Source organism: Ambystoma mexicanum, chromosome 6q (assembly GCF_040938575.1).
Source record: "Ambystoma mexicanum isolate Mex_15411 chromosome 6q, UKY_AmexF1_1, whole genome shotgun sequence".
In the NCBI taxonomy this organism is placed as follows: domain Eukaryota; kingdom Metazoa; phylum Chordata; class Amphibia; order Caudata; family Ambystomatidae; genus Ambystoma; species Ambystoma mexicanum.
The window spans coordinates 1,355,396,203-1,355,423,805 of NC_090937.1; the positions used below are offsets into that span (position 1 = coordinate 1,355,396,203).

The 27,603-nt window shown below is 46.4% G+C and overlaps 1 protein-coding gene across 1 annotated transcript in view; it reads left to right on the plus strand.

Annotated features, from left to right (window-relative positions):
- The window catches only part of STK32B (serine/threonine kinase 32B), a 2,582,157-nt gene that overhangs the window by 1,990,058 nt on the left and 564,496 nt on the right, over positions 1–27,603 (plus strand). Inside the window, exon 9 of the mRNA XM_069631970.1 lies at positions 13,143–13,268. Within this exon, the coding sequence (XP_069488071.1) occupies positions 13,143–13,268 (126 nt within the window). The remainder of the gene's footprint in view (positions 1–13,142; positions 13,269–27,603) is intronic.

Sequence of the window (27,603 nt, forward strand, 5' to 3'; positions counted from 1 at the left end):
GACATAAGGTGTCTTTTGACAGTGAAGTTCCTGTCACGTTGGCAATGACCTACGTCTTTCCAGAGACCTCTCTGAAGCTCACGATTTAATCATTTTGGCAATGCACGTTGATCGACCCCAGGTCTTTTGCGATCCAGTGTCTAAGCAGGAATCATCCGTTGATAGGGCTCTTGAGGACTTGAATGGTAGTGTTTGTTCTCTTTCACCTGTGTGACAGAGTGTGCTGAACTTGACCAAGAAACGGTACCAGCATATTGTTGCTCCACTGAAAAATGTATGCCACTGGCTGTGACAGAATATGTTATTTGCCTGTTTACAAGAACTCCTGCTCCCCCATGATGTTAACAGTGGCACCTGTGCCAATTATGAAGCAGTGAGTGGCACTGTCTATCTCAACCATCACTTTCAGGACTTCCATGGCTTCCTGTTCCCCGTACATCAGGTTGACAAACTCATCTGTATACTCGGGGTATGGAACTTGGCCCGCTTCCTCATAGTTATGGTATGGGTGTGGCACATAGTCATAATGCTCTGGGTATTCCATGGGGTGCAGCGGCTGTTGATCATTCTCTGTCCCTCTGTTGCGATCATAAGCAGTCAGTTACCCTGGCAACACAACGCACAAACTCTCTGTTGTGCTCATCGGGAAAAGGCACAGAATTTCTTAGATCGGTTTGCCAACAGCCCAAGCAAGGCCAGGCCATTTAAAAACATGTGGGTCCAGTACAAGCTCCCTGTCCCCCAGTCCCTGATCCCACTGTAGGTTGCAACAGCTCTGTCACACTCTGCAGAGCAGAGAGGTAGCACCCGAGCTCACCCGCCCCATCCCTCCACAGCTGATCCCACCCCAACAGTTATCATCAACTGGGACAACACAGCGTCCCACTGAAACGGTGGGGTGAGCCCACAACTGCATTGCCTTTTCGCCAGATTCTGTGACTGTGATCTTTGACCACTCAATTTGCCTCCATTTCCTTGCCCTGAAGAAGGCCTTTGTGACCCCCAGTTGAATTGTCGCAGCCATGGCCGAGACTTGAGTTCGCATATGTTGTTGACTTTCCTAAAATCAATCTCCAGCAACTGCCTCGGGCATTTGTACAGAAATAATAGGGATGTAGGTGTAAAACTCTCTGATATGCCATGTCGTACTGAGTGATGGTGCAGAGTGTTTATCATTGACAGCGCCTGCTGTATTTTGTAAAAACAGATGGTTGGAGCTGACAGGCATGTTCAGCCCCCAACTGAACAGTATAGTTTTCTTTGTCCTCAGTTTTGTAATGGGTTTGTGGATTTATATGTGTCCCTCGCAGTAACATATGACAGCATGAATGTGTAAGAGAGTTTGACGGTATGAATGGGACAAGATTTGAACATTTCTCACTGGATTAATAAATAATATATTAGGTGAGTTTTTTCAAGGGGAGCAGGAGTCCAAAATATATCATCCTTCTGTTCATGTCAATATCATTTCCCCGTTGTAGTGTATGTGTGTTTGGTAATTTCAGTGAGTTTTGGAATTGAAACTTGATTCAAATATGTTCGGTTTATAAATCACACAGTGTTTGATGGCTCATCTATTTGTAAAATGATTCTCTAGCAATTTTGATTTGGTAAAATACAGGGACTATTCTTCTTTGTTTTCATAGTATGCAGGGCCCTGAACCATCGACCGACCATCCTTCATGGCATTTGTGAATGCCTCAGTAGGGGCCTCCATGGCCCTTGTGAGCGACGGTCTGTTTGGGTATCCCCAGGATCTGAATTTGTTTTGCTCTAACGGGAAATAGCCTCTCTTCCATTCATACAGTATGGAAGTGGTCTTCTCTCCCACACTTGGAATATCTCTGATATAGAGCCGGGCACATCCCTGATTGCGGAAATGCCAAACTGCACCATAAACACAGTCTCTGGGATCTGCTTGGCTGTCTCAGCTGTTGGTGACCCTCTTGAGCGGGTCCTCTTGCCATGGCCTGAGAGACCAGTCGTGACCTGGCAGCTTCGCTAGTGGTTGTAAGGACCACAACCGTGGCATCTTTGTCTGGTTTCTTCTTCAGTGTCTCCATTGACGTGACTTGTATCTCCAATCTCTCATGGACCCTTGCCAGTTCAATCACTTGATCAATCTCAAGGGGTTTGTTTAAAATCTGTTTCTGGAGAGACATAGACGTACACCCCTCAATACCACGCAGGCATATGGCTTCATCATCATAAAACCTTTAGAACTGGCAATGCACCATTTTCTGCCGAAGTCAGTTGATGAACTCATTGACTCTTTCATGGGGAAGCTGCAAGCACTAATTAAAACTTAGCATTTGTAATCTCTGCTGGGCTGTATTTCCAATTTCCTTTGTAATGCTGGGACAAGGTTTTCATAGGATGCTCTTTCTGCATCCGGGATGCTTTTGAGGATTCCTTTAAACTCTTGGTTGGTGAAGATTTCACTGATGGCGGGTGGTGACTTATGCTCTCCAACAACCCTAATGAAGTCATCAATGTCTTCCACCCATTCAACCTGACAGGGGCCTTTGTCATGCTAGGGCTGTAGTGAGAATGGAGCGGGATTCCTTAGAAACGTGGCCCTGGTGCTTGTGTTTTGCATGGCTTGCTGATCTGCACCCTGATCCTCCATCTCCGTCCCTGATTTTGGGTAGTTTCAGGACTAGGGGTTTTGTCAGGGTTCTCCTAATATGTTACTTTCCTTCTCTCAGTTACTCTGTGTCTATCAATCTCCTACTGTGTGGTTGGTAGCAGGCCCATGGGAACACACTGTCTCCCCGCACCGCTATGAGTCATCAGGTAGGCAACTTCACAGTCACACGGCCAGGCACGTGCACCCTGCTGCCTTCTCCAGGCCATACCCGCAGCATTGTCAGTCTGTATATTGCAGTGTCCCTGGTCTCCAGAGATGGAAGCTCTCAGACGGTGTCCAAAGAGGAGAGTGCGTGAGGCAGACACTGGGCGCTCCCAAGGTGATGCGCAGGTTATGATGTAGTCAGGTGGATGTAGCCAACAGGCCCGCAGGGACTCCCAGTATGATGTGGCTGCCTTCATATGCAGACACAGTGCCAGGGGGCCGATCACTCCATCTGCCATCAACTGTAGATGCACCGGATGTTGCAGTTGGTAAAAGAACGCTGGATGCCACAGTCTGCAGATGCTGGCCATTGCCAGATTTGTGCCACCAGCATTCTTCACAGCACACCAAGGACCATGGTGGGAACCAAAGAATGCTGCAAGCATGCTGCAGGCTCCCTCCGCACGGCGCTAGCTATTTTCACCTCATCACCAGTGTCACTCTAGCTTGGCAAAGAGGACATGGAGCCAACGTCTGGATTCATCAACTTTATTTCTACAACTGGCTCTCACACTGAAACTTCTGCTAACATGCTACTCCCTCTCCTGTCACAAGATTAGTTCCCTAAATGGTCGCTGCAAATGGCAGCTCCCTGACCGACAACAGTTATCTTAGTGATATGCAACCCTTTGTTCGTCGCCAGGTTTTGCTGGAGATAAGGGCGAAACATAGCCCTGAACCTCCCACCGCAAAACAGCTTCCTCTTCAAGACTAAGTAATCACAAGTCAGGCAGTGGACCATTATTTACATATGTTAGTTGCATAGGTCAAAAGGGAATGACAGCAGGCATGAGCAACTCCTCTCTCCATCAAAGGAAGGAGAGAAAAGGAAGCCTGTCAAAGATGGGATGAACTTTACCTTTGTTCAATGACTGGAATACTAGAGTAAGTCTCTGTTATTTTCTACCCCCTTCTAACTGTTAAGATGATCCCCAACAGGCGTTCAGCATCCTTATCTGATGCAATCAGTAACTTTCCCTGGAACTCAGACCTCTGGGCTTTTATTTTGAATTTTTTGTCCATTTGTAAGCCGCTTGTACAACAAGTAAATTGTATTTCAAAGCACCCACAGGGCAACAGGGAGGTATCATGGGAATGAAATCAATTAAAACAATGAAGGATAGAGGCATACCTTCTAGGCCTTGTGAGCATTCAGAATGTGCAAGTGCAGGGAGAAGAGGAGGGATGCGGAAAGGGAGAAGGGCTACGTGTGCCAGGAGGGAAGTGCTAGGGAGTGAACAGCTGTACATGCCAAGTGGAAGAACTGCTACAGAGTGGTCAGCTGAAAATAAATAAGCAACTGCAGGCCTGCGGTGGTATAAGCCAATAGTGTCAAGGCAAGTGCTGGGAGTGGGCGGAGGCTGAAGGCGATTGAGTGTGGGAGTCCAGGGCCCAGAGGGACACATACATGCCCTGGTCACTGTTAGGGAGGTTTCTCACACAAGTGCTACATACCCTATACCTTAGAGCCCTCCAGCTCTTTTGCTATATTTTGGGGCTTTGACCTTTTCATTTTCAATGTGTTTTACTTTTGTGTTCTTTGGTTATGGAGTTTTAAAACAACTCCATAGGCATCATCTTTTACTGTGTGTCACACAGCACCTTCAGTGCAGTGGCACAGCGTGGTTTTTCAGACTTCCCAAGGTTTAACTACCTTCTCTGGGACTGACTACTGTCTCCCAGAGCATGTAAAGTTACATTGACTTTACTAGTCTCTTTAAATTTACTGACCCAGCACACCCTATCTTCCTATAGAGTGCTGGAGGGGTTGCCTAGCTTCCCCTGCGTCAAAACACTCATGTAACAGTAAAATGTTACCCTTTCCTACTTTAAATGGCTGGTGGCAGTGGTTTAGATCAAACTACCATGATTTTTCCCGACCGCTAACAACGGTAGCTAAAAATCGGGTCAGCCATGTTTTTCAATATGGCACCCAAGACCTATCTGTAAAAACAGACTCCGGTCATCTTTTTTCACCGTTTCTTTTAGGAAAGCTCCTTCTTGTGTTTGTCTCTGCACGCCAAACCAAGTTTGGTCCCTTTGTTCATTGGCCTTTGGTGGGCTTCAGTGCTGATGCCCTCCTCTGGCACCAGGGTGTCTGGGGTGGACAGTCTCCCTGTGCTTAGTCTCCTAGGAGACCTGAATGCACTCTGGCATGATTGGCCGGTGGCTGTCCGGCAAGGACAGCCACCCTGCTGTGTGAGTGACAGCCAGGCTGGAATGAATGGGGGAAAACTGTTTAAAAGCAGGTGTCTGGGACTTGGAAAGCAAAGTCGACCACTGGAATGAAAGAACCGAAGAGGAGAGGAAGGAAGAGGACTGCTGCATCTCCTGGACGACCGGTGAAGCCCTGCTGCAGGTCCGAATTGCCTGAAACTCCAACGACAGAGAAGCCATTCAAGGTTAACTTCTTCCCTTGAGCTTGGTGGGAACAACCAACTCACAAGCCACCTGGACACTGTCCCCATCTGGTCAAATTTTCATCAGCGTGCTGTTGAAAACCTGATAGCCAGAGGGGAAGGAAACCAGCTTGTGGACTTTAAAGCACTCACACCTTAAACCAACATCTTGCTACAGCTTTTGGCCTCTTCCCTGGGCAGTGCAGGAACCTCCCGATGTCCTCCTTCTTGTCCGCAAGACTGAAGCTCAGGAACAGTGAGATCTGCTCGAACTGCCAGGAACAACTGCCTCAACTACAGCTTTCTTCATTGACAGGGTACTGTGCAAGTGCAGGAACTTCCCGACGTCCTCCTTCTTGTCCGCAAGACTGAAGCTCAGGAACAGCGAGATCTGCTCGAACTACCAGGAACAACTGCCTCAGCTACAGCTTTCTTCATTGACAAGGTACTGTGCAAACGCGGTCCGGAAATCTTTTCGGCCATCGAGAAAGTGCGTGAAACTTTCCTCAACTACGAAGGCTTGTCCTTCTCTAAACATTCGTCAAACTTTTCGCTTAGCCAAATCCTTTAAAAATCCATGGCAAAGACTTAACCGTTATATACCAGAACTGTGCTATCCTATACAAAAGTCTCTGAACCATTGACCTCCTTTTCCCTCCTTTATTAAGTAGCTGAAGTGCCATTTTGCTCCCACTTCATTTGTGAGCTAAACCGGTTGGATTATTGTGGTTTATTAGTGTGCGATATTGAGCTGCTTGTGGTAGTGTAAAGTTTTTTAACTGACTGAGTAAATACATGTATATCCTTTTACCAAAACACCTTGAGTAAGTGTTTATTTGAATCTCTGTATTAGTTGGTTCTTTGTGTAACTTGTTCTACTGCTCACTCAACTCTTGAGATAAGTGTGGCTGCTCAGCCACTGCTACCACATAACTGTGTACAGGCTTGTACCAAAGGTGAAATTGTACAGACACTCGTAGTCTTAATTGCCTGTAGTGTTCCCCAAGGATACTGCAGGTGATTCTGCCTAAAAGTCACCAATCTCAGCAACTGTGGATTTAGCAGGGGAGGGAGGAAGGGAAGGAAGAGGTGAAAAGGAAAGTCTTGAGGAACTTCTGAAATTTGAGGAGATGCAGCTCAAGACGAAGTGGAAGGGGGAGGCTGTTCCATAAGAGGGAGCCTGCTGAGGAAAGATATCAGTCACAAAGTCTCTGTTTAGTGAAGCGCTTGACACACAGAGAGTTGGTGCCAGAGGAGCGTAAAAATATCTGGAGGGTGAGTATTTAGTGAGAGCCAGTAGTAGAACGTGTGGTCCCTGGTCCCAGACAGCCTTATGGATGATGCAGAGGGATTCGAATTGGATCCTTGCAGCAACCGTAATCCAGTAGAGAGATTTTAGGGCTGGAGAGATGTGGTCCCTGGGCTTAAGGCCAAGTATACATCTTGCTGCCCTATTCTGGATTAGCTGGAGGGGTCGTAGAGAAGAAGAGCGTAGATTAAGGAAAAAGCTATTGCAATAGTCTAGCCTAGAGAGAACCAGAGTTCAAGAGACAGAGCTTCTGGGGGAAAGTGAGGAAAGGGTGCTGCTCTTTAGTTCCTTTGAGGAGGTAGAGTTGAAAGTGGGACTTCTTGGCAATGTCCTGAATGTGAAGGAGAAAGGAGAGAGAGGAGTTGAAGATGACTCCAAGGTTTCTGGCTTCAGATGAAGAAGATGGGGGAGAGCCCATAGAGCATGGTCAGAGTGAGGGGAAGAAAGAGGGAGCAGGAGTCCCAATAGGAAGGATCTCAGTCTTGCTGGCATTGAGGCAGAGATCATTGGAGGTGCACCAGGACTAGATGGTGGATAGAATGTCAGGGAGCCAGTGGGGCAATATAAGTGTTTAAGCTCCAAGGAGAGAGGTCGGAGCCCTGGGGGAACACCGCAGGTGGAGAGGTAGGAGAGGAGAAATAGCCCATAATAACCTGGTATGGACGGTTGCTGGGGTAAGAGGTCCACCAGTCCAGTGATGAGGATGGAGTGGTTGACCATATCAAATGCAGAGGAGAGATTGAGTGGAATGAGAACAGCTGAAGAGCTGGAGTCAAGAGATGGGAGCAGTACTTCACGGGTGTTTGGAAGAGCAGTTTTCATGCTGCTGGATGCTCCGAATCCAGATTGATGGTCATGGAGACAACCAACAAGTTCAGTGTGCTGGGCAAGTTGGGGGAAGGCCAGCTTCTCAAGGAGTACATTGGTGCTCTTTAGTACCTTGGTGCTCTTTAGTGTGTAATAAAAATTAGATTTTTGTACAACTAAGGGATGTGGGACCTTGGCATGGGACGACCCCTCCACAGGAGCCACACGCATTCCTTTAACTCATATTCTGTTCAACTACTCATCCACTCTCAACATGGGCCCATAACAGCTGCCGTGGTGGGCATTCTTCAATGTGGACACATTTTTGCACATTTTTTGCACATTTTTACATTCTTGGCATATTGAACAACATCCATTCCATAAATGACCTCTGCTCATATGTCACCATCCATGCCCCAAACCATAACAGTGCTTGCTAGGTCACAAACATGCACATGAAAAACATCAGTTGAGTTCTTTTATGGTGCACTGTGAATCATCAATGTGTTCAGTTTAGGATAAATGTGGCATTAGTGCTGCAATAGCTGATACTTGGTCTGGCGCCTCTAATTCCTTTTTTGGGTAGAATATAGTAGTCCTCATGCGGTCCTCCATTAAATCAGAGATGGTGATACTCTGGTACTCTAAGGAGCAATGGCAAGAACAGGCAACAAAGAAGGAACTCTGCGACTGCAGATGCAGGGTAGATAAGAGAGGGATTAATGGCATAGGAGTCAATGAAATAAGCCAGCGTTGTGTCCAGTGACAAGTGACATACATCAGCTGTAAATGTAGGTTACAATTGTATTTGACACTTCGGGGGGAGAAGTTTTGACATATTTTAATAAACAACATTTAAGCTACTCCTTTATTGACATTTTATATCTAGAAACTCAGTTCAAACTGGAAAAAGGGGTAACAAGAGGTTTGTTCAACTGGTTGGGTTGAGATTCTTGAGCGGGCAGTCCGAATCTATGCTTTGCCACTAGATTCACATTGTAATCTTGGACAAGTTCCATTTTAGGTATTAGAGTTCCGGATGATCTCGACCCTCTCTGACTGAATGTATCTTTAAAATAACCAGATTGCTAGACTTTGAACTAAACATGTTCATACTTTGCTATTTAGCTACTACAGCTTGAGACTTACTTGTCTAACTCAATCTGTAGGCAGCACCAATCATTGAAGCCGGATCTACATGCTTTCTCTAGAGCAGGGCAGTCCTTAATATATTGAAGCAAGCCCCAAGTACCTTTAATGTTAGTTTTACCCTTATTTTCAACTATTACTCTGTAGGTTCAGATGACATTGTGGGCTAGTAGTTGGATCTTAGTGAAAGGGCAACAAAAGAACTCTAAAAAGTCATGTGTGTCTATTCTAGGCACCCCCTACACCACCACCAACAACACCATTGTTTTCAAATAAATCCACATTCCCCAACTTTTTCTTTTGCACTTCCACCACTGATTTGTTACTTTTCTCTTAAGTATAATGTGTTGCTCTTTTGAAGGTGGTTATCCAGATCAGGTACAACTCACCACGGTGCAATTTCACAAATTATTTCAACACTTTTATTATGTTGGGTTAGCACCATAAAGTCCTCTTCCTCTTCTATGTCCCTCCACGTCTCCCCCAACTCGTACTATATTTAATTTAATATATATCCTAACCCTACACCCAAAATAACAAATGTATGAACAATTGCTGCAAAACCGCCATTCACCCAAAGTGGTGAAGCACCCGCAGTGTGTTGGGCAGGTACCGGCACTCCATCTTTGAATGAGAAAACTCTTGGATCTATCTCCAATGAGTTATTCCTTTTCTCACATGTGAATGTTACACTTTCCTCTGGCACCATTGTCTTCCACCAATTTCTCAGCAAACTCAGGGTTATTTTCAAGGGGCATAAAAGTAGCTTCCTCTAAGGATTTCCTCTTCTCCTTGTGCATTTTATTGGAAATATGTTCCTCCTACCACTGTTCTCTCTGACTTGATAGGACACTGTTTGGAGGGATATTAGAATTAGGATGTCCCGATTTAGATTTCATCATTTGATCAATGCTGTCACTTGTTTTACCTGTTGCTGCAATAACGTTGTTTTTCCACCCTCTTTACTGTGGGTTGGTCTTTCATCATACCTTTGTTCATCAATTCGAACATTATTGTTTCTTCTAGGGAAATTATCTCTTGTAGGGGAGTAATTCTGATAATTGAACTGATGTTGTATGTATTGCTTGGTCTCATTCACCCTGAATCTGGGATCCATGATCCTGGAACCAAGGAGGAGGCAGAATATTATGTTGGTAATGGTTCTAGGATCAATCAGAGCTTTTGCCCCTGCATTCCTGGAATCAGAAAGGTACAGTGGGCACTGGACCCACCATGTCCTCTCTGTGATCCCACATCCAGGCTGCATTCTTTCCTTACTGCAGTGGCAAGGTTCACTCTGCGCATCTCCTCCCCTGCAGTTCTATTCTGACTCAGGGTTTCTCCACCTCCAGGTGAGGGATTCCTTGTTTTTATAGCAGTCTCTGCAATGAAAGGCAACTTATGGTCGATTATATAATATTAAGTCTACAGAGGTTTCAGCAGTGCTGTCCGACAAACAAAAAGGCCTTATCGCATTCACAACTTCTTTGGCCCCCATATAAGTCGAGAGCACGACAGATCTCACTCTACCTTGACGGTTTTCATCCCCTAAGTGGAAGGCACTCCCAGCGGGTCCTGCTTGCCCAAAACCCTAGGGAATGACTTGTGGAGCGGGATCACCTCTGTAGCCTCATTGGGGGTGGCTCCCCCTTGGTGAAAATGGACCCATATTTGTCCAACTACCCTCGCTGCCACACTTGCTTACACGGCATGGCCTTAACCATTCAACTTAACGCACGCTTGCCTACATGTTCCCATCCAGCCATAGAGCAGCTCCACAACACCCACCCAGTCCTTACATCGCCAGCCAACGATTATCCCTGACTTCTACCACCCACTTGCCTATAGCTTACCTAAGCCTACACCAAGCTCAGCTCTGTCTTACCCCAACCTTCCACAGGATTGCCAAAGAACACCCACCTTAGCTCAACCTTGTCTGTCTCTACACAGCTAACCACTGCTTGCACCCACCATCCCTAGTGAATCACTGCCTACCAGCACTTGCTTGCCTCTACCCACAAATCCTAACCTCTGCCTACATCTACTGCACACCTTACTCAACTTCAGCCTACCAAACAACCCTAGCTAACCCTGACTGGCTGCACCCAGCCATCCGAGCCAAACCTTGCCCACACCTGTCCTCTCTACCCAGCTCCTCCCTACCTACCTAACCAAACCTGCCCACTCTACTTAGATACCTTCTGTTAAGCTAGCTCCTCCCTGCCTTCTCCTGCCCACCCAAGCTTATCGCTACCAAGCATCTCCCACTTTCTCAAGCTCACACCTGATTCCGCACCCAGTCTCACCCCTATCTACCCTTACCTAATCAGCCCTACAATTTGCCACCCAGCAACCCAATGTCAAGTCTGCCCACCACCACTCACATTGCCACTCCATCCAGCCACCCCTACCATCAAGCTCAATCATGCCTTTTCATACCCAGCACCAAGTAGAAACCATACATGCCCCCCTCCACCCTGTCACCCTAACATTCCAACTTCTGCACGTATATTTGCTCACATGTAAAAATCAGTAAGAGATATAGTTGAAATAGTGCTGTACATCACAGTGAACATGAGACTCATTATGTCTAGTTACAATGGAATTTGTCCTCAAACACTAACTTGATGACTTGTTTGTAATTACTACGTATTTAAGGCCCACATAATTATGGTATGGAGGTCCCAGCACCCCACCCTTTTCCTCCAGCCTACCCCATTAGCCTAACCATGTGCATACACACATACATAATAGACTAAACCAATCTTACCACTTTTAATATTATAATGGTGAAAACACTGCATAAAGATCTATACACTGGTAGAACTTGGTTACGCAGTGGGGGCTCCTCCATAATGGGCCTGGGGGCACAGACCCGTCAGTGCCCTTGCCTTTATATGGAGGAGCCCAGCCAGGCCAGTACAATCACTGAACTCTTCCTGCAGCTGAGGATGCACTCCCGGCCTGGCTTAAACTGTCAAAGGGGAATGTGGTTTCCTTGGACTGTTCAGTAGTACCTCAGCATGCACGCCTAATGAGCCATGATAGGCTGGAGCCGCGTTGCTCCCATAGCCTTCCATTGCCCACTGGGGAAGCATGCTGTGGTACTGCAGGCCTGACTGTGCGATAGAGCATTCTTAAACATCCAGGGGCCGAGGGGAGGCAAGATGGAGGTGCTCCATCTCTACTGTGCATATTCAGGAGCCAGGAAGCAGTCTCTGCTTCATGGTTCCCGTTTATGCTCTGCTGGTGGCAGAGGGCCTTCATAGCAGATAGCACAAAGCTGAGAGGCCAGAATAGGCGCAGGGCACAAAGTGAGAACATATATTTTTTTAAGTATAGGTATATATGCTAGTATGCAATAGCTGTGTTTGTAAGTGGGTGTGTGAATGGGAGAGTGTATGCTTTTTGGTGCGTGTGTGAATTGGAGAGAATATGAATGTGGTATGGGGTTTGTGAATATGAGAGTGCACGAAGAATGAATGCCATATAAATGCTGATGCATGCCTGTAAATATAAGAGTGAATGAAGAATGAACATCATATGAATGTCACTGAGTGTGTGTGGATGTAAGAATGAATGAAGAATGAATGCCATACAAATGTTATTGAGTGTGTGTGGATGTGAGAGTGCGCGAAGAATGATTATCATATGAATGCTATTGAGCGTATGTGCGTGTGTGTGGGTGTGAGAGTGAATGGAGAATGAATACCATATGGATGCTATTGAGTGTGTGTGGATGTGAGAATGAATGAGGATTAATACAATATGAATGCTATTGAGTGTATGTGTGTGTGTGTGTGGGTGTGAGAGTGAATGGAGAATGAATACCATATGAATGCAATTGAGTGTGTGTGGATATGAGAGTGAATGAAGAATTAATACTATATGAATGCTATTGAGTGTGTGTGGATGTGAGAGTGAAAGAAGAATAACTACTGTATTAATGGTATTGAGTGTGTGTGATGTGAGAGTGAAAGAAGAATAACTACCATATTAATGGTATTGAGTGTGTGTGGATGTGAGAGTGAATGAAGAATAACTACCATATTAATGGTATTGAGTGTGTGTGGATGTGAGAGTGAATGAAGAATGAATAACATATGAATAATATTGAGTGTGTGTGGATCTGAGAATGAATGAAGAATGAATACCATAGGAATGCTATTGAGTGTGTGTGGCTGTGAGAATGAATGAAGAATGAATACCATATGAATGCTATTGAGTGTGTGTGGCTGTGAGAGTGAATGGAGAATGTCAGGTGCTGTGTGAATGTTGTTCTGTGTGTTCCAAGCCATGGGAGCTGTCCTGTGATTGAGGGGTAGGGTAAGGTGGGTGGAAGAGAGGTCGGGGTAAGGACAGCAGCTCTTAAAGTGCCATGGCATGTTTTACTGATATAGGGGGATAACGTTTTGAAAAACACGAATTTCAAGTTTATTTTGGAAATACAGTTTTGATGTCATGTTGTTATGTTCTCTATTTTTGAAATACGCCTGTTCTAATGTGCCCATGTATTGATTTCGTAAAATGGAAAATACATTATTTCCATGAGTTTGAATATGAAATGTAAAATTGTTTTAAAAAGAATCAATCTAGGCTCTCACCCAACTTCCTTTTATTGCAGCTTCTAACTAAAGACCCAGAGTGCCGACTGTCAAGCCTCTCAGACATCCAGGGCTGCCCTTATTTAGCGGATATGAATTGGGACTCTGTGCTTGAGAAAACTGTGACCCCAGGCTTTGTTCCAAACGTGAGTCAATAATGTTGTTAAACTACAATGCCACAATCCATGTATCCGTGTTTTATTGTTTCATTAAAATGTTATGAGACAATCCCTCTTGTGCTTAGTGAATCGTTTAATCATTGGTTGGTCTGAAGGCCCTAGGATAGGAAACTATTGCCTAGGATGTAAAAGTATATATCACTGTGTGGACACATTTAAACATGAATGTGCCTTCATGCTTTCTCAATGCTAGCTGTCACCTAACGTTTCATTTTAGTGCAGACTTTCTTGTTGGTCGGGTGGTTCTGAGGGCTTGGTTGTCATGTAAACAACATCCTTATTATTACTTTGAGAACCCATGCTCACAGGCGGGCCATGACAGGAAGACAGTTGTGGACCCAAGTAGGCAGAGATATTCAAAAGGAGGCTACGGAGTAACGCACAGGCCAAAGAGACACCGGACACAGCAATCTTCACAACATACTTCAAAATGTACTCTGGGATAAAAAAATGCTGAGTGCTTTCCATTCATAAGGTGCCAACTACTAATAAAGTTGCTAAATATGGGAGGGAATGTATAAGGAATCCCACCATGATGTTTGGTGGGGAGGAATGGCAAGATGAATGTAAGGTTCATAGGAAGAAAAATAGAGGTTTGAATCTTATAAACGTGGGTGAGGAGGGGCGCATTAACCAAAGCTGCAGGTTTCAGATTGTCTGTGTGACAGGGAGAGGTTTTGGCCGAAGGCAGAAGGGAGTGAAGGAGGTGAGCATTTAAAGAATTTTAGGTGACCGAAAACCCAGCATCAGTTTTAATTTGTTTAAGCAGTTGATGGACAACCTATTTTGGATGGCTTCAAGGCACGACATAGCTGTGCAGGGGAAATGGAAATGTGTAGCTACACAACTGAGTAGCAACAGCATATGTCAACATTGCTTATTAGAACTACGAGGGGTCACTATACAAAGGTAAAGGGGAAGAAAGGAGACTTGTGGGGTCTGCAGGAGAGTCATGAGGTCCACAGAAAATCTATTGTGATTTATTTCATATGAATATTAAAAAATAAATAGAAATGGCGTGTGATGAGCCACGTAGTTTCGGTGGTCCAAAATTACTGCATGGTCCACCATATCAGAGTTCACAGAGAGATCTTGACGACAGATCGTGAAGACTTTTTACTTATGCGCGCACTTAAATAGTTGTTTCAGAGAGACTGTCGGTCTACCAAAGTTGGTGGAAGGATTAACACCCAGATTTAAATTAATCAAATATGAGGTGTTCAGGAATTTAAGCATAGAGTTACCTGACTACAAAGGATTTGAGTCGTTTTGAGGGCTGGGGAGAATGGCAACAGGCACATAGTTGGATATATATTCGATGCATACTTCATGTTTATCGAAGGGGCCTAATTACATTATGAATAAAACAATTGGGAACAATGTCTTCAGAGAAAGGACGCAGTGACAATGCTGTTCAGATAAGCAGCAAAGGGGTCAGGAAACGATCCGACTATTGAAGAATTAATGGGATTACTGAGAAGGTGGTTGGTTGTCTTGGATGTGGAGAGTAAATGAGAACATCAATGTGAGGAGAGGAAAACTTAAACAACAAACGTGGACAACATATGCAGAATCATGTTTCAATGTGTTGGAGGGTTTAGCATCCATAGAGTCAATGGTCCTGTTGTTGTTTTTTAAATTGTTTAGGGATGGAGAGTGTCAGGTGGAGTTTCTGGATTGCTCTTGCATAGCGTTTAAGAAGGTGGGCCTCATTATGACTGCATTGGCCAATTACCGGGGCATTCCGGCCCGCCAAACCCGGTAATTACCCATTGCTGGTATTTATTACTCCCCATTCCCATTCGAGCCCCATGGGAATAGGGAGGCCGGTAGCGCCTCCCTATTCCCATAACGGCGGGGGCGCTACCGTGTAGGTCTGCTTGTACAATCTACCTCAGTTCCTCTTTCCTTGTCTCTGTTTTTTTACGATGATGTTCAGTGAGATGCAAGGACTTATGAAAGTAGTGTGTAGTGCAGCCCACTGGGTCTGTGGGGAGGAGTTGCAGCATCTTCAACGCCAGGAAGTTACAGTGTTCCACTTTGAATGAAGACATTAGGGCAGCAGAGAGGGACAGGTCTTTAGGGCAAAGCCGCTGCTGGAAATTCCTTTACCTAGAATTCCCTATACAGGAGTTCAGCAGTGAAGATGTAAGGGGAGGCAGCAGTCAACTCTGAATGATTGTGTTGGAATATCTCCCTTTAGTTTGCTGCGATGGAAAGAAGTGTGGTGGCATGTAGCACAGCCCAGCTGGGTCTATAGGGTAGAAAAGAGGCATAAAATCCACTAAGGATGGTGCCTCAGTCCCACTGAAAGGAAATAGCCTGGTTGGCACGATTATTCTGTTGAATCCCCATGGATTCCTGAAGGTAGAGTGTCTCTAGGTCGAGGCAGCCCAGTGGAGTGCTGTGTCCTGGAGTAACCATTGATGCAGTGGCAGAAGCCATTACAGGGTGAATATCGTCTCTAGTCGTCACCAAGGTTAAGCATAGTGGTGGCAGTTCAGGAGAGAATAACATTTGGAAATCTAATATTGCAGTGGGTGGGTGTTGTTGCCTGTCTCCCCTGTTGGGAGACATGGTATCGTCCAGTATGTTGTCTTGGTCACGTGGAGAACCACGTGACCAAGGTAATAAAGAGAACTAGCCGTTTCCGGCTCGTCAGTCAGACCAACTGGACTCCGCGTGTGTGTGTTTGTGTTAGCACCATGCTGGTGCCTCACCACGTGTGCTGGGCCCAAGGACATGGCCCAGCTCCAGGACAGTGCCCCTGCCGGGCAACGCCATCTGGACGGTGCCCCTGCCGGGCAATGCCATCCCCCTGTGTTCCCCTGGCCCTGTGAGTCAAGCCAAGGTGGCGACCCCGGCCTAGGTGCCCCCAGAGCCGGGGCCGCGGTAAGCCGGTTGCTACCCAGCCATGTGCGGAGATCCGGTGATCCGGATTGGGTGGGGTGACCCCCACCCCTGGTGTCAGCGGCGTGATCGTCACCCCTGTGAGTCCTGTCGGGTGCTCCCCGACAAGAGTATGGGGCTGCCCGGTGACCCAGAGCAGTCCCTAACAATGGCAACGAGGGCTGGAGCCCTGTGTGCAAGGAGGCCGCGGCCGCGTGTGTTGCGGCGCCCCTCCCCCACCATGGAGGCGGCCTCTTCCCGGCATCGGAGAGGAGTGAGTGGTGGCTGCGTCGGCGGACGCTGCGCATTGATGTGTGCGGCTTCGCCACATGTGGGGAGTTGCCTGCCCCCCACCAACACCTGGAGGGAGGAAGCTGGCCCCCCGCGGGGAGTGAAAGTGCCCGCGGCGTCGGCCGCGAAAAGGAGGCGCTGCCCCTCCCCCACCCGCACGGGGAGGTGCGGCAAACATCGCTGCAAGCAAGAAAACGGTGCGGGCCCCCACGACAACGGGGCCCGCAACAGACACAGGGAGGGAACTGCTGCCAGCCCCGTGTGGGAGAGGAATGCCTGCCGCCTTGGCCGTTACAAATGAAGGGGCGGTGTCGGCCGCAATAAGATACCCGGCGCCCCCCCTTGCCGTAGCAAGGTGATGCTGTCCCCCCTTTTCCCCCACTGTCTATAGGACAATGCGCCCCCCGTCGTAACAAGGAGAACAACGTCGTCACCCGTGATCGAGAGAGGTGCGGCTCCAAGAAGAAATGAGCGGCATCCGCCGCAATGGTGAGGGGAGCTGCCCCTCCCCCGCGACCTGGCCGCAACACATGCTGACGGCGTCCGCCGCGGAGGAGGAGGATTAAAATGAGGGGCCTCCAAACAGCTGAGGCGGCCCGACAGAGGAGCGGCATCGGCCGCGATGAAGAGGCGCTGCCCCTTCCCCGTGGTGGGAGGGAGAGGTTTGGCGTTAAGGCCTGCGAGGAGGGGGAAAGGTGCAGGGCAGCCTCCCCTCAAAGAAGAGATGGAGCGGCTGCAGCCGCAATAACAAGGTGAGCTTCCTGCTCCTCCCCCACCCGCGGGCCGCAAAAACAAAGAGTGGCTGCCAGCCGGCGAAAGCGGATGAAGAGGTGGAGTTTCTCCACCCCCACCCCAACACGAGGCGGACCAGTCCAACTGGGCCCGTGAAAAGCGAGGGATCTCCAGAGGGGAGCGAATACAAGGATGGGGCACTGCCTCTTATCCAGCAGGCGGCGAACTGTGCCGATGAAGACATCATGATGTCATCACACGCCCCCTCAGACTGTGGACTTGGCTGATGTGGCCCTTGGGCCTCCCCAGGTGCGGTTTTGCCGGTTTTTGTGTGACTGTGGTGTGACTGTCCTAAACAAACTCTGGTGAGGATGTGAGCTGGTTTCCGGCGACTCCACGAGTGCGGAAGATGGACATCATAATTTGACATTCCCCCGAAGACTGTGAGCCTGCAGACACGGACTTGCTTAAAATGGCCCAGTTGGTGGGCAATGTAGTGTGGTGCACATCTGTAGACGTGGAGTGTGTTATGTTGTGCCAGTAACTCTCAGTGGTGCCTTTTAGTGACATGAGAACCACTCACCCAGGTTAATAAAGGGTGTGCAAAGTAGTAGAGTGGCTCAAGTAGTAGTAGTATTGTTGATTATGGGGGGGATTTTGGGTTTTTGTGTTGTTGTTATGAAAAAGGAGGAGTGTTGCCTGTCTCCCCTGTTGGGAGACATGGTATCGTCCAGTATGTTGTCTTGGTCACGTGGGGAACCATGTGACCAAGTTAATAAAGAGAACGAGCCGTTTCCGGCTCGTCAGTCAGACCAACTGGACTCCGCGTGTGTGTGTTTGTGTTAGCACCATGCTGGTGCCTCACCACGTGTGCTGGGCCCAAGGACGGGGCCCAGCTCCAGGACGGTGCCCCTGCCGGGCAACGCCGTCCGGACGGTGCCTCTGCCGGGCAACGCCGTCCCCCTGTGTACCCCTGGCCCCGCAAATCGAGACAGGGTGGCGACCCAGGCCTGGGTTCCCCCAGAGCCGGGGCCGCGGTAAGCCGGTTGCCATCCGGCCATGTGCAGAGATCCGGTGATCCGGGTCGGGTGGAGTGACCCTCCACCCCTCGTGTCAGCAGCGTGATCGCTGCCTCTGTGAGTCCCGTCGGGAGCTCCCCGACAAGAGTATGGGCTACCCGGTGACCCGGAGCAGCCCCCAACAGGTGTGCACCGTGTTCCTGCAGAAAACATTGGCAATTGGCTTCTCCACCTCCTGACTTTGTGTCTTCCCCTCTTCAAGGTGCTGGCAAGGGTGATGGTATAATGTTGAAGGTCAATGGCAGTAACTGAGAATTGCACTCTTGTGGCAAAAGGGAGAGCATACCTATTGCAGAGAAAAGGTTGTGGAATTGTTTGGAGACAGGAGAAGATCGCATTTACTTGCTGCAGCTGAGTGCACTATTTAATTTTTGCACCTCCACAAAGCATTGGTCATCAGTTCAAAAAACTAATTACAGAGAAAAACACTTTGAATTATTTAATGGTAGGTGTAGATTATATTCAGTGAGTGGAACTGCTTATGGAGAAGTGACTTTTATGAGTACCAACATGCCACAAGCTACTAAATTTGCTGAGGGACAGGGTGTCCTATAGCTAGAAGGCACTTTAGATCAGTTACAGCAGTTGCTAAGTGCATGTAGTGGTGGTTCTCTAAAGTCAACTATTCCAATTTGGCAGCCTAACCTCTGGCCACACACTTTCACAATCTAACTAAATATCCATTCTATTCTCTCGTGACTACTAGACATTCAGCAACCCTCCCGACTATGCCTAGAGCCCTGTTAGGTCTCATGCCTAGGCCATCCTTGGCCAGCTGTAGTCCTACTTAAGCTCTAAATATGAACCTAGCTCCTCTGCACATTTTGTAAAATTCAAATACATGTATATATCCGTGAATTGCTAACTATTTTGTTATCCTCCAACATATACACTTTGAAAAATGCAAAGTACCTGTCTATACCTGTAAATTGCTAACTATTTTGTTATCGGCCAATGTATAACTTACTGTATCTTGCAATGTATTGTATATAATTCTGTAACGTGTACTCTAAGAAAAGCGCACAGATACCCTTGGGCTTGATGCGCTATATAAGCAAATAAAATAAAAAAACAAACACACCACTCTGCCATGCACAATGAAGCTGTACATGCTCAGGTTTTCAGTCAGAGGAAGATGAGGAGATTCAGCACTCTCTCACTGAGACAGATGGGGACTGGTTTGCATCCACTGACAAGCTGGAAGAAGCAATATACATTGCAGAGTTGCAAGTTAGGGACATTTCTGTTCTCCCTCACAACCACTGCCCACATCCACTCATGGGCCCAATGATGATAATGACGATGACAAGCAAAGTAAAGTTGTTGTGTCCTTGTCTAGGTTCCACACAGGGTTTTGGAAACCTGTACTGCAGAATGTAGAAGGTGGGGCACTTCCACAGTCACAGAGAGACCTCTTAGCCATTCAATACTAATCACAATTCTGGGGTTTTACATATGGGACAAAGAATGATAACAGCTCCCCAACTGCACTGTGCAGAGTACACGTGTGTTGGGAAAAGGCTGGGATTCATTTGGCTAACCCATTCTGTGGTGCCATAGTATGCACGCCTTGCACAGGGCTGGGATGAACTGAACAAAAAAGGCCTCTACTGCTGCCATCTCACCAGTAGCCAGTCACCATACCACCCAAGCCAATACTTTTCTCAAGAAAACCTTGCTGCTGCCAAAGCTCCATGAGTGTTTGTGCTACTACTGTGCAAGATCACCATGAAGCGTTTATTATGCACAGAGTGGAATTACCATGCTATATGACCCCAGACTCAAATAACTGAACAGACCCAAAGAATATGCCACAGTTCTACTTTATTGTCATTTCAAAATAAAGTAAGGCAATCTGGCAACCACAAGCAGTAGTCTGCACACTCACACATCATTTTAATTACAAAAAGGCTTTATACCTTAATATGTGTCTGCTATAACACCATCATATGTGGCACACTTAAAACCTATTGAAGGGATGGGTTGGTTAAGGGAACGTATACACCTATAGTATGTGTAAGTGATAATAACTTCATTGGCTGCCCCTTATCTAGTAGGCAGGCCTTGAACTACCTCTAGATACTTTTAATACTTATTATAACAGTATACAGTAGTGGATTGGCCTGTGCAACTTATATAGCAGGTTGCTGCATGGACCCATATGATTGGTTGGCATTCTCTCCCAACCTTGGACTTTCAGTCCTTAGCAGCACGTAAGCAAAATGAAACCCAGGTGCAAAGAGAAATGTCAGACTACTACCCGCTTGCTACAATTGGTGCATCATCTCTCATCAGTCAGGCCCTTAGCCACAGTTTCTCCTTTCTGGTTGTCCTTGCATCCTGTTCTTTTCTCTGGGATCTTTGAGGGAGAGTGGGTACACCCTAATCTTCATCTGGAGCTTAATGAATGGTCCTTGTTTTCACGCTCTAAGTCACGAATGAGGAGTCCACACATTTGTCCATTTCAACCTCTTATTTACTGTTTCTAGGTGCTATTACTTCCCTTGGCCTTTAGAAACTTGCTCACTCTACCGTGCATAGAGTTTTTGCATCTTTAATTGTCCAATTCTTGGCCTTCGCAGATGTTTTCATTTTTACTTAATCTAAGAGAAATGTGTGCTATGTACATGGCTTATCCTTTTGACTCCCTTTTTGCATTGAAATTATTCCTTGAAGTAGCATCCTTGATCCTAGCCAAGGGGATCCTCTCCATCCTTCACACAGAGTGTTTTTCCAGCGATTCCCATCTCTGCATCCTTGGTCTGTTTCGGGGGTAGCTCGGTTAGATTCAATGCGAGTCCAATGTCCATCTTTCCATCATGGCTGCTTTAGTCAAATTATAGGTTATATTGCAGCAAGCTTCTATATGTCTCCTCCACCCACTTGTTTCTTTGAAACTCACAATTTCTTCAAACCTCATTACATGTTTCTCTTGTTGCTTCAGTTACATCTTTTATTCTTTTGAATATTCATAGATCGCTTCAGTGCATCTGTGTCTTTACTTCAAAACATCACTGTGCAGCTGTTAGATTTTCTTTACAGTTCTTCAGTGTTCTTTGGGGTATGTCGACATCTGTCTACTGTCTCAGTACAAGGGTACATTCGATACAGTTGTCTGAGTGCATAACGTCTCTCGTACACTCAATGCAGCATCAGGACAATGCTTGGTGTCATACATACGACTCTTTCACTTGTGTCTAAAGTCCTGCTCCTGCTACTTCACAACCTCAGTAATGCGTAGACATCAGATTTTCAACACAGCAGGCAGTAATTATGACAATTATTTATGTTCTCCACATTAAACAAGAGCTTCCAACATTAACATTTTATGATACAAGACAGCCAGAAACATAAGATTTTGAGTAGCTGCCAAAGTTCATCGAGCTTTGAGCACATTTATAGCAAAATACTTCCTGTTAGGTAGAATGGCTTTCAGGCTTGCTCAGAAAGCTTGAATTTGTCATAACCTCTAGAGTAGCATTATATATGTTTTATATTCCAGTGTCTCTCATCTGCAATAAATATGTGGTACATTCTTATTTTCTATGGCGTAAGCAGCTTTCTTGTACTTTTTTCCAAAATTGCAAACAGCTGAACAGTTGCTTCATAAAACATACAATCATCCTCTAGACAGCAATGTCAAAATTGCACATTTGAACAACTAATCAGGTGTTACTAGACTATTTGTCATTGCATTATATCTCGTCAGCTGCTCTTCAAGGCGTTAAAAGGTAGCTTCTCTGTTATTCATCCCATTTAATATTAAACTTCAGTCACAGCTTGATGCATTTTTCTCTAACAATGCAAATACACATTGTGCTTTCTTACATCGAAGACAGACAACTGGTAAATGAAAAATGCTCTTTCGCGGCCAGCATTCTTTAACATGTTACAAATAACATTTGCAAATATAGGGGGTGCGGCTTGGCAGCCATGGAATAGGCTGTGATCTGGCGACCTAATCCGACAAAAAAACGCATATTTCTTTAATCAACGGCAACTTCAAAACATGTGAAAAGGCATGGGAAGACACCGAGCATAATGTGTGCAGGCTGACTGCACGTTCAGAGCTGTGGAATGGACAAGGGGATACATTGTATTCCGGAGCCAGCGCGAGAGGGACGTCAAAATGGCGGCGGCCGAGAACAAAAGGGATCCCGAGGGGCGCATCGCTGTAATGGAGTAGCTGTGTCCGGAAGATAGCTACAGTAGCGGATCGTCCAGCAAGACACAAAATAAAAAGCTGCTCAGTTCGGGGAGCTGCGGAGAATGAGAGGCCTTTGCAAGCACAGCGGAGGGCTTCGATGATCTGCAGGGGCGCATTGAATGTGTGTGCCTGCTAGAATCCTCTTGCGGGGTAAGAAGTGCCCCCAACGATCCGATAAAGCCACGCCCGTTGGCAAGAGCGCACAGGATTGGGAACGGAACGGAAGATTGCATGTGTTTAGTGCGGCACTGAAAGCAGAAAGGACGGCTGGGCCCTGCAGAACGAAGAGCCACTGTAGCAACGAATATCCAATGAAACCCGTGGAGCAGGTCGGAAGCGCTTGGGACGGGCGTTGCATGCTACAAACACTGTGTTATCCAGCTGTGTCAGCTGTATGAGCTGACTTGCATACAGATGGGCTGCCGTTGCATAGGATAATTGTAAGCTGGCTCGCGAGTGTTCATAAACACATGAGCAAGCCATGGGAAGCACAGTGCGCGTATCAGGGGACTGTGATCGGGGACAGTCCGGCACGAACATAGTAAAACACAATTGCACGAAACTGACCCAGCAGGTTGAAAATAGCCTGGGAAGTAAAGCGCTATTGTACCCCTTGATGATGCACAGTGGTGTTAAAGAAGATGAACCAATAGCCACTGAGTGAGAGTGTGTAATATAACATCAAAAAGAGTGCACCTAAACTCTGCTTAATTGCATATGCCCAGGCAATCAAATCACAAAAAAGAGGTGAAAGCGAAGACGTGTGCCAACAAATGAGCGCTTCTGGGCTGACTGATCAAGGCGCCTGACAGAGCTGGTATTTTGCTGGGGGATAGGGAGCTCGTGAAGCCAACGCAAAATGGCGGTATGGCTGGACTGATGGGGACCCATGACGATGTGAGAGAATACGGCAAGAGGAGTGGCTCAATGCAGTGTGTGACACTGGCAGCAAAACTGAAAATGGGGGCTGGCAACCGAATTGGCCCAAATGGTTGCTAGAGGACCACAGCACAAGAAGCAGAAACTGACCAGGCCGAGTGCATATGCCCAGGAGAAGCTCCCTTAAGACTGGACAGGAAGTACTGAACTTCTTGGGGCCGGAGACATTGTGGTAGTGGCGGATGGAGCGAATTGAATGACCCTCAGAAATGTGTCAACGGCGCACGGACAATTATAGACAGAGAATATACGTGGGAGGACATAATCCACTCAAAACGCAATTTCACGCGATTCACGCAACATAGCACAATGCAGCCTGCTGAGGTGGACGCCCCAGCGCTGGGAAAACCTGGGAGTCCCACAACAACACCGAATAGCTAGAACTGGATACACAAGGATGGCACGATGTCAGTAAAAGTGGCGAGAAACAAGAATAAAGAACCCACAATGGAGAACTTTGCGAAAGCACAGCAGACTCCCACAACATTGGCACAAAGTGCAGTGTCGACCCCTGCAGAAGGCGCCACAGAAGGAGATAACCATCAGGTCATAGCAGCCATAACAGAACTGAGTATGAAATGGGGTACAGCAATGGCGGACCTGCGATGCATTTTGCAATTCCACTGCAAAATAGATGCAGTGGGATTGAAGTCACCCTGCTACGACAAGACATTAGAGCACTGGCAGAAAGGACAGGTGGCCTGGTAAGCACGTTGATTATCAACTCAGACGTCAGCGCAAACAATGCAAAAGAGGTCCATGTGTTAAAACAGCAGGTTGCCAACCTCGAGAAACGCGTGGAAGAAGCAGAAGAAAGGGCGAGAAGGAACAATATAAGGGTGGTCGGCCTGCCGGAGGGAGAAGAGGGCCAAGACCCCACGGATTATGTGGAGAACATACCTTCAGGAAATAGGGGCGGATAAGCTCTCACAGGGGTTCACTGTTGAGCGAGCGCATGAGGCCCTGATGAGGGAACAACGACCTGGGGCCCCTCTGAGGCTGATAATTGTGAAGATTTTGAATTATAAAGACAGGGAAAAGATCCTGGAATATTTCCGCAAGGATGGAACGATAGAGAGAGCATCCACCAACATCACAGCGTACCCTGATTACATGATGCTGGTACAGAGACAGAGGTATAGCTACGTGGCTGTCAAGAGGAGGCTGCGCGTGGCTGGTATCAAGTACATGCTTCTGTACCCAGCAAAACTAAAGGTTTTGCACAAGAGCAGAGCAGTTTTCTTTGACACCCCAGAGGAGGCGGCGTCATGGTTGGACTTGCAGGGCTATCCGGAGCAGGAGACGGAACGTGATCATCAGGAGCACAACAAGTGAGGAGTCTGTGTCAAGGACACTGAAGGGATAAGTGGGAGGGGGGTCCTGACATGGTGGAAAAGAAAATTTGATTAACATTGTTGAGCCTTTGGACCTTACGCCTTAGCTGGACTGGAATATAGGGAATAAAATGCGTGTGTGAGCTGAGTTGCACTAATATTAAGCGTAGTGAAATTGGAAATAGGAGCAAAGGGATGGAAGCAACCTACCCCTTAGTATTAGTAGTTAAGTGGCCACTAGGGCGGCTTCAGTCTACTGAGTATAGTGACTCCATTCTCCTGTATAGGCTGTTCAACCCTAATTGGTGATTTTCAAATAGTTATTGGCTCTCTTAAATTAATTTCTGGTTTTTAATAACACTTGTTTCTTCAATGGGACAAGTAGACAGAGTCTCTAGTTATTCTTATTCTTATAGATACTTGTTGTGTCACTGGGACGAGTAGGCTGAGTGTTGTAGTTATTCTTTTTCCTATAGACACTTGCTGTGTCACTGGGATGAGCAGGCTGAGTGTTTTCCTCCTCCCTGTATCCCTCTCCGGCTCTCCCGCCTCTCCTGTTACCTCATTGTTCATGGGCAAGCAAGCATCACCAGATCTCTCTTCAGGATCAGGATAACTCTTGCATTGGAATGGCTCCTATGGTCACATCGACTCTTCATGGTTCTTTTTTGTGGCCTTGTGTAGCCACAGCTGCAGTGGTCTCAGTGAGATTTCTTGACTAAACAGTCCACCTTATGCAGGTGATGCCACTGCTCACTCTGTTCTCCTTTCCTCTGGGTTCTCTTTCCCTGCACGACACAGACTTCTGTTTTCCCTGTGCCTCTACAGTATGCTCACTGGCCAGGTTCTCACAAACGAGGATCTCTCGATTCTCAGTAGCTCATAGCTCTTCCCAGGTTTGAACTTCCACAGCTTCACTCTCCATCGTAAGTCCTTATTCCATTTTTATATCCAACTTCTGGGTCCTCCCAAGTGTAACATTAAAGTCCTACCTCTCTACTTAGCGAGTATTCTCTCTTACTCATCTAGGCTTCTTCATCACACTTTGGCTAACTTTAACCCATGGAGCAATCTCTATTACTCACTCATCTCTCTAATTTGTCTCAGTAATGTTGGCAGAAATGTCTTCAAATTGAATGTTAGGGAAGTGATAATATTACAATAACAAATAGTGGACTTCTCTGATGCATGGATGTTATTGATGGTTCACAAGAAAAGGGTTTTGGGACTTCCTTGATGGAATGGGAGTCTGCATCCCCCAGAGAGGAGTCTCTCCTTGTGAGGTCCCAGTTACTGCCACCCCTAGGGTGAATGTTGGCTAGTGGAGTCACATCCCGTGCCTCACAAGGAAAGACTACACTCTAGGGAGAAGTAATGAAACCCTGTGATTCATCACAAACCATATAGCACTGCTCTAGAGAAAGAAGTCCTGTTCAGCTTGATTGTAAAGTGAGATATCTCTTATCTAGGTAGACTGTAGCCCTCAGGCATAACTTGATTGTGCCATATAGCAGTATTTCGCATTTAGCCTGATTGTGCCAGATAACCTGATTGTGCCAGATAGCATCATTTAGCCTGATTGTGCCAGATAGACTTATTGTGCCAAATAGCAGCATATTGCTTTTAGCCTGATTTTGCCAGATAGGAGCATTTCACATTTAGCCTGATTGTGCCAGATAGCAGCATTTCACATTCAGGCTGATTGTGCAAGATAGCATTTCGCATTTAGCCTGATTGTGCCAGATAACCTGATTGTGCCCGATAGCCTGACTGTGCCAGGTAGCAGCATTTCGCATTTAGCCTGATTGTGCCAGATATCGGGATATCAGATTTAGCCGGATTGAGCCAGATATCAGTATTTCACATTTAGCCTGATTGTGCCAGATATTCTGATTGTGCCAGATCTCTCACATCAAGATAACTATTAGCGAGCAATATCTCAAACTAAGAACTGTAATATTAGCTTGCATCATATCTAGACAGAATTGTGAAGATTAGCTTGAGTCGTATCTAGAAAGAACAGTAATACTAGCTTGTGTCATAGCTAGACAGAACTACTGTACTACTAGCTTGTGTCATAACTAGACAGAATTGGGAATGTCAGCTTGTGTCACATCTAGACAGAATTGTAAATGTCAGCTTGCACCACATCCAGATAGAAATGGAAAGTTTAGCATTGTGCCATATATAGACAGAACTGTAACACTAGCCTGCATCATATCCAGACAGAATTGTGAAGATTAGCCTCTGTCATATCTAGAGAGAAATTATAATACTAGCTTGCATCACATCTAAACAGAATTTTGAAGACTAACATTGCATCAAATCTAGATAGAATTTTGAAGATTAGCATTGCATCACATCTAGACAGAATTGTGAAGATTAGCATTGTGTCAAAACTAGACAGAATTGAGAATATTAGCATTGCATCACATCTAGACAGAATTGTGAAGATTAGCTTGCGTCACATCTAAATACAATTGTAAAGATTAGCTCATGTCACATTTAGACAGACTTGTGAAGATTAGCATTATGTCACATCTAGACAGAATTGTAATACTAGCTCACGTCACATATAGACAGAATTGTGAAGATTAGCATTGGGTCACATATAGACATAATTGTAAAGATTAGCATTGCGTCACATCTAGACAGAATTGTAATACTAGCTCTTGTCACATCCAGATCGAATTGTAATGATTAGCTTGCATCACATCTAGACAGAATTCTGAATGACAGCTTGCATCGCATCTAGATAGAATTGTAAAGATTAGCATTACTCCACATCTAGACAGGATTGTGAAGATTAGCATGCATCTCTTCTAAATAGC